The sequence below is a fragment of the Cervus canadensis genome, chromosome 19, assembly GCF_019320065.1.
Source record: "Cervus canadensis isolate Bull #8, Minnesota chromosome 19, ASM1932006v1, whole genome shotgun sequence".
NCBI classification, from domain to species: domain Eukaryota; kingdom Metazoa; phylum Chordata; class Mammalia; order Artiodactyla; family Cervidae; genus Cervus; species Cervus canadensis.
The window spans coordinates 22,562,985-22,579,967 of record NC_057404.1 but is presented as its reverse complement, the minus strand read 5'-3'; the positions used below and the strand labels follow the sequence as shown (position 1 = coordinate 22,579,967).

Here is a 16,983-nt window from a genome sequence, read left to right as displayed (position 1 = left end):
AGTAAATGTTTATTACTGCCCTCCTGACTCCTTCCCTCTTTCCCTCCCTTCCTCTTGTCTCTTCCTTTTCTCTTTGCCTCCTTTATCCTTTATTCTCATCCTCCCTCCCTTCCTTCTTTTGTGTATTTCTCTCACCAGGAGCTCCTGCATTGCAGGCAGATTCTTTACCAATTGAGCTATGAGGGAAGTTCATGAAGTAACAACCCCTGGTCCAAGAAGCTCATGTACTGATGGCATCATCACACCTCTAGGAAGACACAATTACTTTTTTTCATATGTCTCCAGGTCTACCGCATAATCTTATAGTGAAGTATTTGTATCATATACCACTATTGGTCCTACATTCTTCACACTGATGTTTGTATGATATAATACTTCTATGATGTAAATCCAGTGATATAATTCCCCATGGGTTCAAGGGGAATAAGATACGATCTTAGAAAGATGCAGCCATGCTAACACTCTGCAAAATGATTAGGCTAAGCCATCTTACATGAAATCCATTTCTAAAATCCTAAAATGTCTCAAGTGTACTATTTTAGGGTAGAGGAATAAAAAAGTTCTGAATTTCATGTGGATTTTTGGTTTATCCTACCAGTGTTTCTTCGTGTTCTCTAGCCAGTTCTTTTTGGATCTGTCTTCCCAATGATACCACATTTCTTTTTTTTTTTTAATTTATGTATTTATTTCTGGCTGTGCTGGGTCTTCACTGCTGAGCGTGGGCTTCCTCCAGTTGTGGTGAGCAGGGGCTACTGTCTTGTGGTGCCCGGGCTTCTCATTGCAGTGGCTTCTCTTGTTGCAGAGCTAAGGCTCTGGAGTACAGGCTCAGTAGTTAGGGCACATGGGCTTAGTCTCTCGATGGCATGTGGAATCTTCCCAGACCAGGGATCGAACCTGTGTCCCATGCATTGGCAGGCAGATTCTTAATCATTGGACCACCAGGGAAGCCCCATTATTTCTTGAGGGCAGAAACTATGTACTGTTGATCTTTGAATCTCTATACCTGACCTGGATTCTGACATAAGAGCTGCTCAGTCGATATTTGTTGAGTGAATAATGAACAAGCTGGACTTCTCAAATGTTTGGATCCAATGTGGACTCACAGGGCTCATTTTGTGAAGAGAAACTGATCATGTCTCCTCTGCCCTGGCCATTGCTGGTGAAGGAAGCCCCACCTCAATTCATGTCATATGCTCTCCTGTGCATGATTAAACTGCTGCTTTTCTTTTCAGGCAGACTAGAGGGTTCTATGGACAGTAATGTTGCAGTCCCCAAAATTTAAAGAGAGATATTTCAAGGCTCTCACTCCGAGGTCTATAAGAAGTTTTATTTTCTGAATAAGTATTGATCGCAGCTTATAAAATACTGCAAACCTATATAATTAAAAAGAATGAGACCAGTCACTGGTGGGCAGTACATGGCTAGGTGTAAGAGAAGACAAATTCTTCAGGTTCCTGGGTTTTATAATTGTACTTGCTAGGGAAGCTTATTAAAGCCTTGCAGGTGCAATGTTTCATCACAGAGTAGTGAACCTTTGAAAGATATGCATAATAAACAGAGTTTGAAATATGTTTTTATTCCAGGCCATATGGTCCTGTCTGGAGCTTTCCTGGATCTTTGGGTCAGTTCATTGTTGAAAGATGGGCTCGCAAGCACCCACCTCTCAGAGCAGCTGTCAGAGCCCTATCAGAACGAATCTGCTTTTGCATGATTATTTATTTTATGTGGCTCTCTGAAATGAACCCAGCCCTGCTCAGGAGCTGAAATGTGCTGACCAAAGTCTCTTCCCTGAACAGCTTGTGGCCACATCACCAAGCAGTGTCCTTCCTTGTCCTTAAAAAGCAGACTAGCGAGACTTGTGCAATAGGCCACGACAGGCAGTCTGGGTGAGGTGTACCCACCTGAGCTTGAACTTGATGCCAATATGAAAACGTACATGGTAGTATTTTAAAGGCATGTCACTGTTCTGTCTTCCCAACTCTCTGTTGCTCACTTTCCTGTATCTCTCAACTCTGTGCAATTACAGGGGTCATTAAATGCAAGCACTTGAAATGTTTTTGTAGTATTATTGTGGTGAGGAGATGGCTAATGCTTACTTTCTTTTCCTTTGTCATTAACAAAAGGAGATATTAACTCCTCTGAGAATGGCAATTTAAGGGGTTGTTGTTTAGTTTCTAAGTTGTATTTGACTCTTTAGCGACCCCATGGACTATAACATGCTAGACTCCTCTGTCCTTGGAGTTCTTCAGGCAAGAATACTGGAGTGACTTGCCATTTCCTCCTCCAGAGGATGTTCCTGACCCAGGGATCAAAATCGCATCTCCTGCATTGGCAGGTGGATTCTTTACAACTGAGCCCCAGGGAAGCCCTTTTAAGGGGTACTTAGTATAATTTGACTTCCCTGGTGGCTCAGACGGTAAAGCATCTGCCTACAATGTGGGAGACCCGGGTTTGACCCCTGGGTTGGGAAGATCCCCTGGAGAAGGAAATGACAGCCCACTCCAGTACTCTTGCCTGGAAAACCCATGGATGGAGGATCCTTGTAGGCTACTGTCCATGGGGTCACAAAGAGTCAGACACAACTGAGCGACTTCACTTAAGTATAATTTATTCAACGTGTATTGTATAGGTATAGGAATACCAGTAACTGACGAGAGACATGTTCCTGAAGTCAAGTGATCATAGAAAAATATTTCAGCATATAAAATGCCCAATGAGTTGATCAGATTGTAAGGAGATATGTCTTCCTCTTTATTTGGACAAGTTGAATTTGGAGTTGAAATTTGTCATCTTGGTCAAGAAGATACTCTTGCCCTCTTGAGAATGACCTTTTGTCTACTCTTACCTTGCAAACATTTTGTTCAGTGTTCTATATCTATTTGTAGTCATTCACTCATTTAAGTGATACTCACTAGAAGATGATCCTTCGCCAGCCACTGTGCTAGGTTTTGGGAATATAAAATCTATGTGCTGCCTGCCCTCATGGAGCTCTGAGTCTGGAGTAGAAGACAGCACTGAACAAATAGTTATATCCGTGTCTTATTCCTGTTATAACAGGGAAATGAATGGTGTTGAGTGAATGCACATAGCAGAGAGATTAATGGGGTCTTTGCTCTTCTACTTCACCTCCAGGGCGAAGGTCTGCATTAGATTCCTCCTCCCAACCCCCAGTGAGAATCACTCTGCCTAAAATAGTAACTGGTATAGAGTAGATGCTCTATGGTATATTTTGTGGATTTAAGAAAGGATTGACAAATTATAATTCTAAAGCCCTGAATCCGTTTTAGAGCAAAACGATACATTTTTTCTTTTGCTGTCACAGTCAGTTTTATCATTTTTTATTTACCTATTTTTCTACCTCTAGAGCCACAGGTTTGCCTTGGAAATGAATAGAGATCATTCTGTCATTTTTGAGATTGCATCCAAGTACTGCATTTCGGACTCTTTTGTTGACTATAATGGCTACTCCATTTCTTCTAAGGGATTCCTGCCCACAGTAGTAGATAAAATGGTCATCTGAGTTAAATTCACCCATTCCAGTCCATTTTAGTTCGCTGATTCCTATAATGTCCATGTTCACTCTTGCCATCTCCTGTTTGACCTCTTCCAATTTGCCTTGATTCATGGACCTGACATTCCAGGTTCCTACGCAATATTGCCCTTTACAGCATAGGACTTTGCTTCTATCACCAGTCACACCCACAACTGGGTGTTATTTTTGCTTTGGCTCCATCCTTTCATTCTTTCTGGAGTTATTTCTCCACTGATCTCCAGTAGTATATTGGGCACCTACTGACCTGGGGAGTTCATCTTTCAGTGTCCTATCTTTTCGCCTTTTCATACTGTTCATGGGGTTCTCAAGGCAAGAATACTGAAGTGGTTTGCCAGTCCCTTCTCCAGTGGACCACATTCTGTCAGACCTCTGCCCCATGACCCATCCGTCCTGGGTGGCCCCACATGGCATGGCTTAGTTTCATTGAGTTAGACAAGACTGTGGTCCTGTGATCAGATTGGCTAGTTTTCTGTCTGCCCTCTGATGCCCTCTCTCAGGGCCTACCATCTTCCTTGGGTTTCTCGTACCTTGGATGTGGGATATCTCTTCACAGCTGCTCCAGGAAAACGAAGCTGCTGCTTTTACCTTGGATGTGGGGTATGTCCTCTTGGCCGCCGCTCCTGAGCCGCTCAACTGCCACTTCACCTCTTTCTTGCTTTGTCAGTCAAGGTCAGCTTCTATTACTTACAAGTAAGAAAGAACCTGGCTGGGAGCATTTGATAAGTCTGGCTAGTCTTTGAGCTCTCAGCTCTAGTTCATTCCAAGAAACTGTTTCCATTTCCCTCTGTCCTGTTCTCCCACCCTTCCTGACTAAGATCTTTCCACTATAGCATATTGTCAAGACTTAGGATAGTAGTTCTATGTTTAGTTTTCTGAGAAACCTCCATACTGTTTTCCACAGTGGCTGCACCATGATACATTCCCACAAACAGTGAAAGAGTGTTCCCTTCTATCCACATTCTTGCTGCCATATGACCCAGCAATTCCACTCCTGGGTATATATCACAAAAACCCCAAATCACTCATTTGAAAAGATACACGCACCCCAATGGTCATAGCAACATTATTTACAATTGCCAAAGATTTACCAAAGGATGGAATCAATCTAGTGTCCATTAATTGATGAATGGATAGAGAGGAATGGATAGAGAAGATGTGGTAGATAATACACACACACACACATATACACAATGGAATACTACTTAGCCATAAGAAAGAATGAAATTTTGCCATTTACAGCAATGTGGATGGACTTGGAGGGCATTATACTAAGTGAAATAATTCAGACAGAGACAAATACTATATACTACTATTTATGTGTAGAATCTAATACTGCAACAAGCCAATGAATATAACAAAAAAGAAACAAGACTCACAGATATATAGGGAACAAATTAGTGGTGAGCCGTGGTGAGGGAGGGGCAGTGTAAGAGTGGGGGAGTGGGAGGTACAAACTATTGGGTGTGAGATAGGCTCCAGGAGGTATTGTACAACATGGGGAATAGAGCCAGTATTTTGTAACATCTGTAAATGGAAAGTAACCTTTAAACTGTATATACAAATTTAAAATTTTTAAAAAAAGAAACTTGGGATTTTAAACAAAACAAGCAAAGACTCAGTACAGTGTCATGGCTCCATCAGTAGACCTGCCTGAGCTCCAGTCTTAACTCCCCTAGTTACTTGATGTTTGAATTTTGCAAAGGTTACCAAACGTCTCTGTGCATGACTTCCCTTCTCTGTAAAATGAAGACAATGGTGATATCCATCTAACTCACAGGTTTACTGTAAAGATTAAGTGAATTAACGCAGACCCGAAACCCTTACAGTGGTACCCAAGTGCTCAATAAATGTTAGCTAATATGCTGTTCTTTCCCATAGTTCCCACGTCTTTCCTTTCATAATGCTTTTCACAGATTGTAATTAAAGGCTCACAGGGTGGTAATTTGATTAAGATATGTCTTCCATATAGGCTGTTAAGCTCTTTAAAAAGAGAGGCTGATTATTTTGTTCACACTTATGGTCCCAATTCCTAACACAATATATATTTATTGAATAAATGTGGGATGGATGTGTTGTTGCTGTTTAATCACTAAGTTGGGTTTGACTCTTAGAACCACACAGACTGCAGCCCGCTAGGCTCCTCTGTCCATGGGATTGTCCAGGCAAGAATACTGGAGTGGGTTGCCATTTCCTACTCCACGGGATCTTCCCAACCCAGAATCGAACCCGCATCTCCTGTGGCTCCTGCATTGGCAGGTGGGTTCTTTACCACTGAGCCACTGAGGAAGCCCCAAGGATGGATGTGGATCCCTGAAACCTGAAGTGATGCTGTTCCCACCTCCAAGTGTACTGATGCAGGGAGGCTTCAGCAACATCCGGTATTTCTGGAAGCTTCACCCTAAGGCCGCTGTCTTCAGTGATTTATTTTTCTTGACCCACAACTGACCCTTTCCACCAGGCACAAACCCTGCCCCAGATGCCGCACTTCCCTTGATGCCCTGCTTTCTCTGGTTCTCAGCATTGAACAGTTTTGTGCTGACTCTACATGCTCTGAAAGCTGTTTGGAGACAGATGGGAGGAAGAGAAAAAACAGATTTCATTCATTGCCTTTTCAGACTCTGAGAGAAATAACAAGAATAACAGTACCAACAAGTAGTGTATATTGAGTATTTACTATAAACTAGGCATTATACATAGAGCTTTATATTGATTTAATACCCACCACAATCCTTGGAAGAACATGCTATAAATAAACCTCATTTTACAGAAAGGGAAAGTAAGTCCCAGAAGGAAAGAAAAGAAGGAAGGAAGAGAGAAAGGGAGGGAGTCGGACATGGAAGGCAGCTTTTCTGATCGAAGACAATTTTATGTGTTGAGAACTTTGGTTCTTATAAGAATTTACGTAGTGTAGCGGAGGTAACTGTAAAAGTAATATTGATGGAGAAACTACAGAAGGTGACTCCAAATGTGTACCTATCCGCCCATCAACTTTATAATTAAATAAAAATACAGCTTTATATGATATCTTTCATCTGCTTGCTATTTATTTCCACCCCCCACCCTAATCTAATCTAAGTAATAGGAGCAATGTAGATAATTAAGAAATCTTTAAGCTCATTTCTGGTTAACTGTCATCTTCCTATAAAATATTTATAAATTAGCCTTTGCTTTTCAAAGACTGTTTTTTCAGAGAGTCATAGTTTTTGCTTTGAAGAGTTCCCATGTGTAGGTGGGGCCTCCAGCTTCAGGATTATTTGGGCATTTTCACAGATGCTGTCCGGCCACTGGTACTCACCTGGAGTTGTCAGGGGTGGGAGGGGAGGGCTTATTATGCATTTTCTATGTTTAGATCTTCCTGATGTTGTTTTATTTTATTTTTTTAAAGAAAGGGGAAACGGCTGGCGTGCCAGTTCTCTCAGGAACTGTTTAACAGCTAAAGCTGTCCGCCAGTTGTAGAGCTGTGGTGCATATCCACCAGACTCTGAGAGACACATTTTCAAAGTTCGTGTATGGGACAAATGCCAGAAAATCTGCTTTGAATTGTGTCCCGGGAAGGCTTACTCTCTCCAGTTTTGTGGGCCTTGAGAGGGATTCTCACAAGCACTCAGCAGAATCAGGTGGGTGGTTTGGGACTTGAAACCCAGTTGGCATCTACCCCAGAGAGTCTGGTGTGTCTGTTTGCTGTGGCTGCTGAAACAAATTACTACAAACTTGGTGGCTTAAACAGCGTAAATGTCTTCTCTCAGAGGTCTGGAGGCCAGAAGTCTGAAGCGAAGGCTTATCAGTAAGATCAGCAACTTCTGGAGGTTCTGAGGGAGAATCCGTACCATACTTCTGCATTGGCAGGCAGATTCGTTACTACCAGTGCCACCTGGGAAAGCCCTGGGTACAAGCCGCTCTACCAGCTTCTCTACTGGTGGCTGCCTTGGCGTTCCTTGGCTTGCAGGAGATCCCTCCAGTCTCTGCCTCTCTTCACCTTGCCTTTTTCCTTGTATAACTCCTCTCTTTCTCTTTTAAGGGCACTTGTCACTGTATTTAGGACTCACCATTATGCATGATAGAGGCTTCCCAGGTGGCTCAGTGGAAGGAATCCACCTGCAAATACAGGAGACTCAGGAGACATGGGTTCAAACCCTGAGTTGGCAAGATCTCCTGGAATAGGAAGTGGCAACCCACGTCAGTATTCTTGCCTGGAAAATTCCATGGACAGAGGCGCCTGGTGGGGCGCAATCCATGGGGTTGCAGAGTCAGACATGACTGAGCATGCACAGACACATTATGCATGATGATCTCATCTTGAGCTCCTTCATTTGCATTTGCAAAGACCCTTTTTTCCAAATAAAGACACACTCATGGGCTTTGGATGCACACATCTTTTGTATGAGCATCCAATCAGCCCATTCCACGTGGTGAATTGAGATGGTTTCCCATGATCTGCTGGGATAAGGCTCAGTATGGACTAAGCAGTGGGATGAAAAGGCATCTGATGCTCCTAAGCATGCTGCATCTTCCCCTCAGTCTCACAGTGGTCCTCCATGTCTGAAAGCTATGGCCCTCACATGGTTGTGTCTCTGTATAGAGCTCCTGCAGCTATGACTGTTGAGGAGAGGGGCTGATGGAGATTGTCCAACACTTTTATGCCTCTAGAGAATGGCTCTGGGGTTGGGAGCTGGGTTTCAAAATTTGTAGTTGCGCATCAGAGCTTATCCTAGGTTTATGAGCCTCAAACTTGATTAAATATAAAAATCACTCAGGGAATTTATTAAGAACAGAAATTCTCCATCCTCAACCTATATTAGTTTGCTAAGGGATGCTGTAACAAAATGCTACAGACTGGGTGCCTTAAACAACAGAAATTTTTTTCCCCACAGTTCTGGAAGCTGGAAGTCCAAAATTCAGATATCAGCAGGTTTGACTTCTCCTGAGTTCTTTGTTTGGCTTTTGGATAAGTGCTTTCTCACTGTGTCCTCTCTGGTTTTTCCTTTGTGGTCATGCACCCCGGTGACTCTCTCTTCTTATAAGGACGTCAGTCATATTGCTTGACATTTTCTGAACCACCAGGTGACTTGTGATTTTCCAGTGATCAGTTTCCTTCTGGCTCACCCTTACCCTGAAGTTTTAGTCTTTTGGGATCTTTGCTTTCTGTGTGTGAGTTCTCAAACTACAATTCTTTGACACCTATTCTCACTCCAGAAAAGAGAAAAAGTTTCTGATTTTCTAAGATTGGAAAATTTCATCATGGAAAAGTAGCTGCCATGCCCACCAATCTCAGTTCTCACTTCCTGCTTTGTCCTGCTAAGTCCCTATGAAACTGTCAGCTTTCCACTGTTTGGAAGATTTGTTTAAAAAAATTTATCCAGCATGTTTAGTTATTTTCACTACTTTATTGGGTAGCGTAGTCTTCTGTTACTTGACACATGAAAATTTAGAAGCCTATAATTTTTTCTTCTCATCCATTTTTGGGCTTTATCTCTCTTCTTTTTCCCTGTGAAGTTGCTGTCTTTTGCACTGTTGTGGACCTGTCCACTGATTCTTTTCCTGGCAGCTTGGGTCTGTGGATTAGTTTGTTTTGTAGCTTAATAGCTGTGTCACATTCATGGATGTCTTATAGAAGTCTTCGGCAATCTTGAAAACAAAGATTATCTCTTTATAAACTGTGGGGAACTAAATTGCATTGATTCTGAGTGCCTGCTTTCTAGCCCTTTGTAACATGAGATACACAAGCACGGGCTTCCCAGGTGGCCCAGCAGGTAGAAGAGCCTGCCTTGCCAACGCAGGAGACCCAGGTTCTATCCCTGCGTTGGGAAGATCCTCTGCAGAAGGAAATGGCAACCCAATCCAGTATTCTTGCTGGGAAATCCCCTGGACAGAGGAACCTGGCGAGCTCCAGTCCTTGGGGTCGCAAAGAGTTGGACACGATTTAGCGACTAAACGGCAACAGCAGCAGTTCAGTTCAGTTCAGTCGCTCAGTCGTGTCTGACTCTTTGTGACCCCATGAATCGCAACACGCCAGGCCTCCCTATCCATCACCAACTCCCAGAGTTTACTCAAACTCATGTCCATTGAGTTGGTGATGCCATCCAACCATCTCATCCTCTTTCGTCCCCTTCTCCTCTTGCCTTCAATCTTTCCCAGCATCAGGGTCTTTTCCAGTGAGTTAGTTCTTCCCATCAGGTGGCCAAAGTATTGGAGTTTCAGCTTCAGCAACAGTCCTTCCGATGAATATTCAGGACTGATTTCTTTTAGGAAGGACTGGTTGGATCTCCTTGCAGTCCAAGGTACTCTCAAGAGTCTTCTCCAACACCACAGTTCAAAAGCATCAATTCTTTGGTGCTCAGCTTTCTTTATAGCCCAACTCTCACATCCATACATAACTATTGGAAAAACCATAGCTTTGTCTAGATGGACCTTTGTTGGCAAAATAATGTCTCTGCTTTCTAATATGCTGTCTAGGTCAGTCATAACTTTTCTTCCAAGGAGCAAGTGTCTTTTAATTTCATGGCTGCAGTCATCATCTGCAGTGATTTTGGAGTCCCCCAAAATAAAGTCTGTCACTGTTTCCCCATCTATTTGCCATGAAGTGATGGGACCAGATGCCATGATCTTAGTTTTTTGAATGTTGAGTTTTAAGCCAACTTTTTCACTCTCCTCTTTCACTTTCATCAAGAGGCTCTTTAGTTCTTCTTCACTTTCTGCCATAAAAGTGATATCATCTGCACATCTGAGGTTATTGATATTTCTCCCGGCAATCTTGATTCCAGATTGTGCTTCATCCAGCCCAGCGTTTCTCATGATGTACTCTGCATATAAGTTAAATTAGCAGGATGACAGCATACATCCTTGATGTACTCCTTTCCTGATTTGGAACTGGTCTGTTGTTCCATGTCCAGTTCTAACTGTTGCTTCCTGACCTGCAAACAGGTTTATCAAGAGGCAGGTCAGGTGGTCTGGTATTTCCATCTCTTTCAGAATTTTCCACAGTTTGCTGTGATCCACACAGTCAAAGGCTTTGGCGTAGTCAATAAAGCAGAAATAGATGTTTTTCTGAAACTCTTTTGCTTTCTCAATGATCCAGCAGATGTTGGCAATTTGATCCCTGGTTTCTCTGCCTTTTCTAAATTCAACTTGCACATCTGGAAGGTCACAGTTCATGTACTGTTGAACCCTGGCTTGGAGAATTTTGAGCATTACTTTACTAGCATGTGAGATGAGTACAATTGTGTGGTAGTTTGAGCATTCTTTGGCATTGCCTTTCTTTGGGATTGGAAAGAAAACTGACCTTTTCCAGTCCTGTGGCCATTGCTGTGTTTTCCAAATTTGCTGGCATATTGAGTGCAGCACTTTACCAGCATCATCATTTAGGATTTGAAATAGCTCAACTGGACTTCCATCACCTCCACTAGCTTTATTGATAGGATGCTTCCTAAGGCCCATTTGACTTCACAGTCCAGGATATCTGGCTCTAGCTTGGTGACCACACCATTGTGATTATCTGGGTCATGAAGATCTTTTTTGTATAGTTCTTCTGTGTATTCTTGCCACCTCTTTTTAATATATTCTGCTTCTGTTAGGTCCCTACCATTTCTGTCCTTTATTGTGCCCATTTTTGCATGAAACGTTCCCTTGGTATCTCTAATTTTCTTGAAGAGATCTCCAGACTTTCCCATTCTATTGTTTTCCTCTATTTCTTTGCATTGATCGCTGAGGAAGGCTTTCTTATCTCTCCTTTCTATTCTCCCTGCTCTGTACAGCAGCAGCACATAGGCATAATCACGACACCACTTAGGTCAGTAAATTGAGAAGAATCTGCACAATACCATGAAATGGTCAGCTTCTAAAATAGGTGTGTGTGCGTAGTAAAGAATTTGATTTTGGCCAAAGAGTAGATTGCCCTTTGTCCTCAGCTTCTGGGTGAAAAATCTATTGCTATATGACAGAATGTCTTTGTTTAGGGTGAGGGCTAGTCACACTAGAAGACCGACTCTGGGCCTGAGTGGGGGGCTTTGGGTCACACAGTGTCACTTGACCTGGGAATTGAGTTCATTCGCATGAACAATCAGTCGATCATGCCAATATGTTGATAACACTGTTACAATGAAACCTCTGGACACTGAAGCGCAGATGAGCCTCTGGTTGGCAATGCTGTGTGTGTGGTCACATGTGAGCACCAAGAGGGCGAGTTGTCCTGACTCCTAGGGAAAAAGACAATGAAAACTTTCTGTTTGAAGCCCATCCGTTTCTGATCTGTGTGCCTCTTCCTTTGGCTTATTTTATATGGATCCTTTGCTGAACAAACCATAACCTTGACTATAAGAGGTTTCTGTGAGTTCTAGAGAGTTCTTGTAGCAAATTACTGAAACTGAGCAGGGTTTTGGGAACACTTTGAACTTGAAGTTGTGTCAGCAGAGAGAGCAGTCTGGTGAAGGACTGCCTCCTCAACCTTTTCATTTTGGCCAACACTGGGCAGTGAGTGTATGTGTGCATGTGTGTGCATGCGTGTGTGTGTATGCATATTATAACACTGGAGTTGTAATGAGAACAGCCAGAGGCTATAATATATTAATCAACCTTAGATATTTTTCTTCCTTGCACCTTTTTTTAATTGGGGTATAGTTATTTTACAATATTGTGTTGGTTTCTGCTGTACAATGAAGTGAATCAGCTACATGTATACGTATATCCCTTACGTCTTGAGCCTCCCCCACATCGCGCCCATCTAGCTCATCGCAGAGCATCGAGCGGAGCTCCCTGTGCTATGCAGCAGGTTCCCACTAGCTGTCTGTTTAATACATGGCAGTGCATATACGTCAACCCCAATCTCCCAACTCATCCCCCCACCACCGGTGTCCACCCATCATTCTCTGCATCTGTGTCTCTATTCCTGCTCTGCAAATAGGTCCACCTGTACCATTTTTCTAGCTTCTATATATGTGTGTTAATATACGATATTTGTTTTTCTTTTTCTGACTTCCTTCGCTCTGTATGACACATTCCCCGTCCATCCACATCTCTGTAAACGACTCAACAGCATTCCAATGCTATGAGATTAGAAATCCTTTCATCTTTATATTCAACCTGCTGACCGTGACACCTTTCCTACTGGTCTTTTAGTTCAAAACCAAACTCTGGTTATTCCCGGGTGGGTGTCCTGTTCACACCCCCATGTGCGTGGTACTCATTTGCAGTTCTTGTCAGTCTATGTTTACTTGGCCTGAAACTCTGCTTAAAGAAAGAGAGTGGATTCACAGCAGTGTTATTTTTCCTGCATAGATTTGGGACTTCATAAATCACAGTGACAAGAAATGTGAGGATGGTTTCTTTCTGTTGTTGAGAAGATTGGAACAGGAGAGGCATGCAGGTTCCCGTACGGTTTTGTAATTTTTCCCAGTGGTAGCACCACGAGAAGGATTCCAGCAGGGTGGCTTCTCAGCCCTAAGTAGGTAATTCTCTAGCTGGGCGTTCCTGCAATGAAAACGCAGCGATATCCCCCAGTGTCACTTGGGCCGTTTAGTGCCTGCTGCGGAAATCCTGGCAGATAATGATGAAATTGTCAAGATTTCCTTTTTGTTCCCGTCCAAGCAGGCAGGGCATCGTTTTTATCCCCCAGTTTACTACATGAATCAATCCTTTTGTACGTGATTGGTGGGACTGTGCATGCTTTCAGAAACTGTCTGGCTTTATACCTGGCAGACTGGCTTGTTGAGCAGTAGTTCTACAAGTGAGAAAGAAAAAGTGATGATTTTCACATGTCCCCACATTGAATTATAAAGCAGTCAAAAAAGATTGCTATATTCTTGCCTGGTGTTTGGTTTTGGTCATTTTCATTCTTAGATATATGCCATCCAGAAATTAAATATAAGAAGAATATTTAAAAATTTGTTATTTGCAGATTGTGGCTGATAGGGGAGGAGACACATGTGGCAAGGTGGACAGGTAGAAGGAAAAGGAATACCTAGTAAATGTTTTAATTCCTGTAAAGCTTGATGTGCTTGAATGGTATATATTTCATTTTCCTACAATACTTCATTGCAAAAGAATCTGTCCAGTTTGGTTTAATTCCTGCCTTGAGGCCATTCACAGGGCACTCTCTAGGTAAAGCCCCATGCATGCCTCCATGCATAAAGGACAAGGGGTTATGCATCAATTAACCTGTCAGAAAATTTTTGTCAAAGGAATATCTATAGTAAAAACAATTCCATTTGTCTATGGAATATCCACAGTGAAAAAAAATTCTAAGATTTGGAGATCAACACATGTTCATGGGTATAGTACTTTCGAGAGACCAGAAAAATACAGAAATACGACAGGAAAAATTAAAGGTAGATCTTACTTTGCTGAAGTTAGAGGAGTCATTTGCGTTGAAAGCAATCCCTGGTAAAATTAAAATTTGATTTACTGTATAAATGCTCATTTTCATCTAACATATTTAGGAAGAAATTGTGTTAGTAGTTCAAATCGTCTCCAACTTGTTGCAACCCCATGGACTGTCGCCTGCCAGGATCCTCTGTCTGTGGGATTCTCCAGGCAAGAACACTGGGAGTGGGTTGCCATTTCCTTCTCCAGACTTATTTAGGAATATGTCTATCTTATAAAGAAAACCTGCCCTTTAATTTCTGCACCATAAAACAAATATTAGTGAATCCCACAGATAAGGTTTATTTGTTATTGTGTTAAGAAAAGGAAATGCTCAATGCAAAGATTCATATAACCTAAGAGGATGCCAATTAAAAATGAGCTTAATTCTCTGACTAAAAGATAGAAATTAGTGTACTTAGAACATTCTCCACGCTTTGGTATCTTACTATGGAGTCCATGGATGGGCTCTGGTGCATCCACAGATGAAATTATATAGGATATTGTGCTTGGACATATGTGCATTTGGAGCGGAGGTGGTCTACTTCTTTGGCACCACTCTGAGTTTAGACATGGGGCAGAGAGAATGCCCTAACATTTCTGTACCTTCTTAGTCTGGGATAAAAGCACGGCCAGAACCCTGTGCTGGTCCTTTTCATTTTGGAGGTTCTACTTCCAGAATTTTAAAATATACGTTAATTTGGTCATAAGGACACAAAGTAAGACCTGGGGCCTCCTCAGCTATGTTATCACTTTTTTCCAGTTTATCAGTGAGCTTTCTAGATTATCTTGGAGTTGAATTTAGAAGCTAGTAGTGTTTTTACTGAGTGCAGTTCTAGGGTACTAAGGAGAAACTCTGTATATGTGTGTTTCATATCTGAAAAATAGTAGGTATTGAAAAGACATGTACTGAGTAAATGGATGAATGAACAAAATGCATTTCAAAATGAATGAATCACCAAATATTTATTTTTATTTTTTAAAGTTACTATATATTTTTTTACATTATTTAATTTTATTTATTTATTTATTTATTTATTGCTACACTGGGTCTTCGTTGCTTTATCCAGGCCCTGTCCAGCTGCAGCAAGCAGGCTCGAAGGCAGGCTCAGTAGTTGTGGCACACAGGCTTATTAATCGTTGCTTCCCAGCATGCGGAATCCTCCTGTGCCAGGGATGGAACCTGCGCCCGCGACATTGGCAGGTGGTCTCTTATCCACTGTGCTACCAGGGAAGTCCCCAAATGTTTAGAATTATGTAATTTAACTTTTTTTAGTGTCATAATTTCTTTACTCATTTATTTACACTTTTAATAAAAATTGGATCTTTTATATACTTGGACTTGGCTGAAATTCAGAGATTAAAGAGGTCCCCCATATGATGAAGGGGAGCTGACAAATAACAAGGCATTGTAATCTAACTTCTTAAATGAAGCCCATGCTTGTTTAAAACAGGGAATTGGAAAAGAGGATTGAAACAAGGCTTCTTCTGTTTCCACTGTGATCTTCAGCAGGAGAAGGCTACCCACCTATACTGGTCATCAATGATTTTGTCTATGTTTCCATAAAATCTTTGAGTAATTGGTACATTTTTGTTTGTGTAATTTTAGCTATCCAACTTGACAAAGTCAATCTTCAAGTATACTGTGCCTGGTCTCTCCTGGATAACTTTGAGTGGAACCAGGGATATAGCAGCCGGTTTGGTCTCTTCCACGTTGATTTTGAAGATCCAGCAAGACCCCGAGTCCCTTACACATCAGCCAAGGAGTATGCTAAGATCATCCGAAACAATGGCCTGGAGGGACCTCCGTAGAAAGCACAGCTGGGTAATTTCACCTGGAGAAGGACTCTCTGCCTCAGAAACGGAGTCTGCGTTGGTGATCCTGCAGACACTCTCAGGTTGCTTTGGTAACCAGCCTGTCCTACCAGCTAATCTGTGATCATGAAGTCTGAATATGTAGTGCCTGGAAATTATTTAATGATGGCTTTTATTCTATTTGTATTTGATCAATGAGGCTTTTGAAAAAGTAGAAAACCACTGCAATGGATTTTTGTATTAAGAAATCAGATGGACTTGGTAGCTTCAATTTAAATCCTTAGATTTTTTTTTCTGGAAAAAGTAATGCAAAATTTATAAACAGGGTGTGCTCATGATTTGCAGTTCTAAGAACAGATCGCTTAATTTAAGAAGGCTTATTTATGAATCTATTTTTTTTGTTTACATGAACTGTTATTTGCCTTAGCAGGTCCACTGTCCATAACTTTCTACTGTTTAATCTAGTATAGATATAAAAATTAAAAGTTAGTCACATTATCAGAGAACTTCAGGAGAGAGTTCTGCAGAGCTGAAAAGAAAAAGAACTGGCAGAGTATCTGAAATTGTATTTGAACATTTGGAAAACTTATGAATAGACTTGAGAGAACTGATGAAGCATTTAAAAAAATTAATAAAGGGCACATTAAAAAAGTCACATTATATCTTTATACATTCTATTCACCAAAGGAGTTAATTAATAACCTACTTAATAAAATTGATTGGTTCGTATGTTTGGCACATAGCTATGCATGAGCAAGTACATGTCTCTCTTGCCTGATAAACTTTTGGAAAATAATAAATTAATAACACAAACCAGAATGCAAATAGCAAAAGAAGTATTTGAGCATTGTCATTTAACAGCAGTTGGATTTCTACACTATTAGTTAGTTAGTTCAGTCATCCAGTTGTGTCCGACTCTGCGACGCCATGGACTGCAGCACGCTAGGCTTCCCTGTCCATCACCAACTCCCCGAGCTTGCTCAAACTCATGTCCAGCAAGTCGGTGATGCCATCCAACATCTCATCCTCTGTTGTCCTCTTCCCCTCCTGCCTTCAATCTTTCTCAGGAATATTCCAATGAATATTCAGGACTGATTTCCTTTAGGATGGACTGGTTTAATCTCTTTTCAGTCCAAAGTACTCACAAGAGTCTTCTCCAACACCATAGTTCAAAAGCATCAATTCTTCGGCACTCAGCTTTCTTTATAGTCCAACTCTCACATCCATACATGACTACTGGAAAAACCATAGCTTTGACTAGA

At 41.7% G+C, this 16,983-nt stretch overlaps 1 protein-coding gene across 1 annotated transcript in view; it reads left to right on the top strand.

Moving 5' to 3' along the window:
* Positions 1–16,378, top strand: part of LOC122422197 (cytosolic beta-glucosidase) — a 121,236-nt gene extending 104,858 nt beyond the window's left edge. The window contains exon 5 of the mRNA XM_043438511.1: positions 15,516–16,378. Coding sequence (XP_043294446.1) covers positions 15,516–15,718 — 203 coding nt within the window. The 3' untranslated portion in view covers positions 15,719–16,378. The remainder of the gene's footprint in view (positions 1–15,515) is intronic.
* Positions 16,379–16,983: the final 605 nt, after the last annotated feature.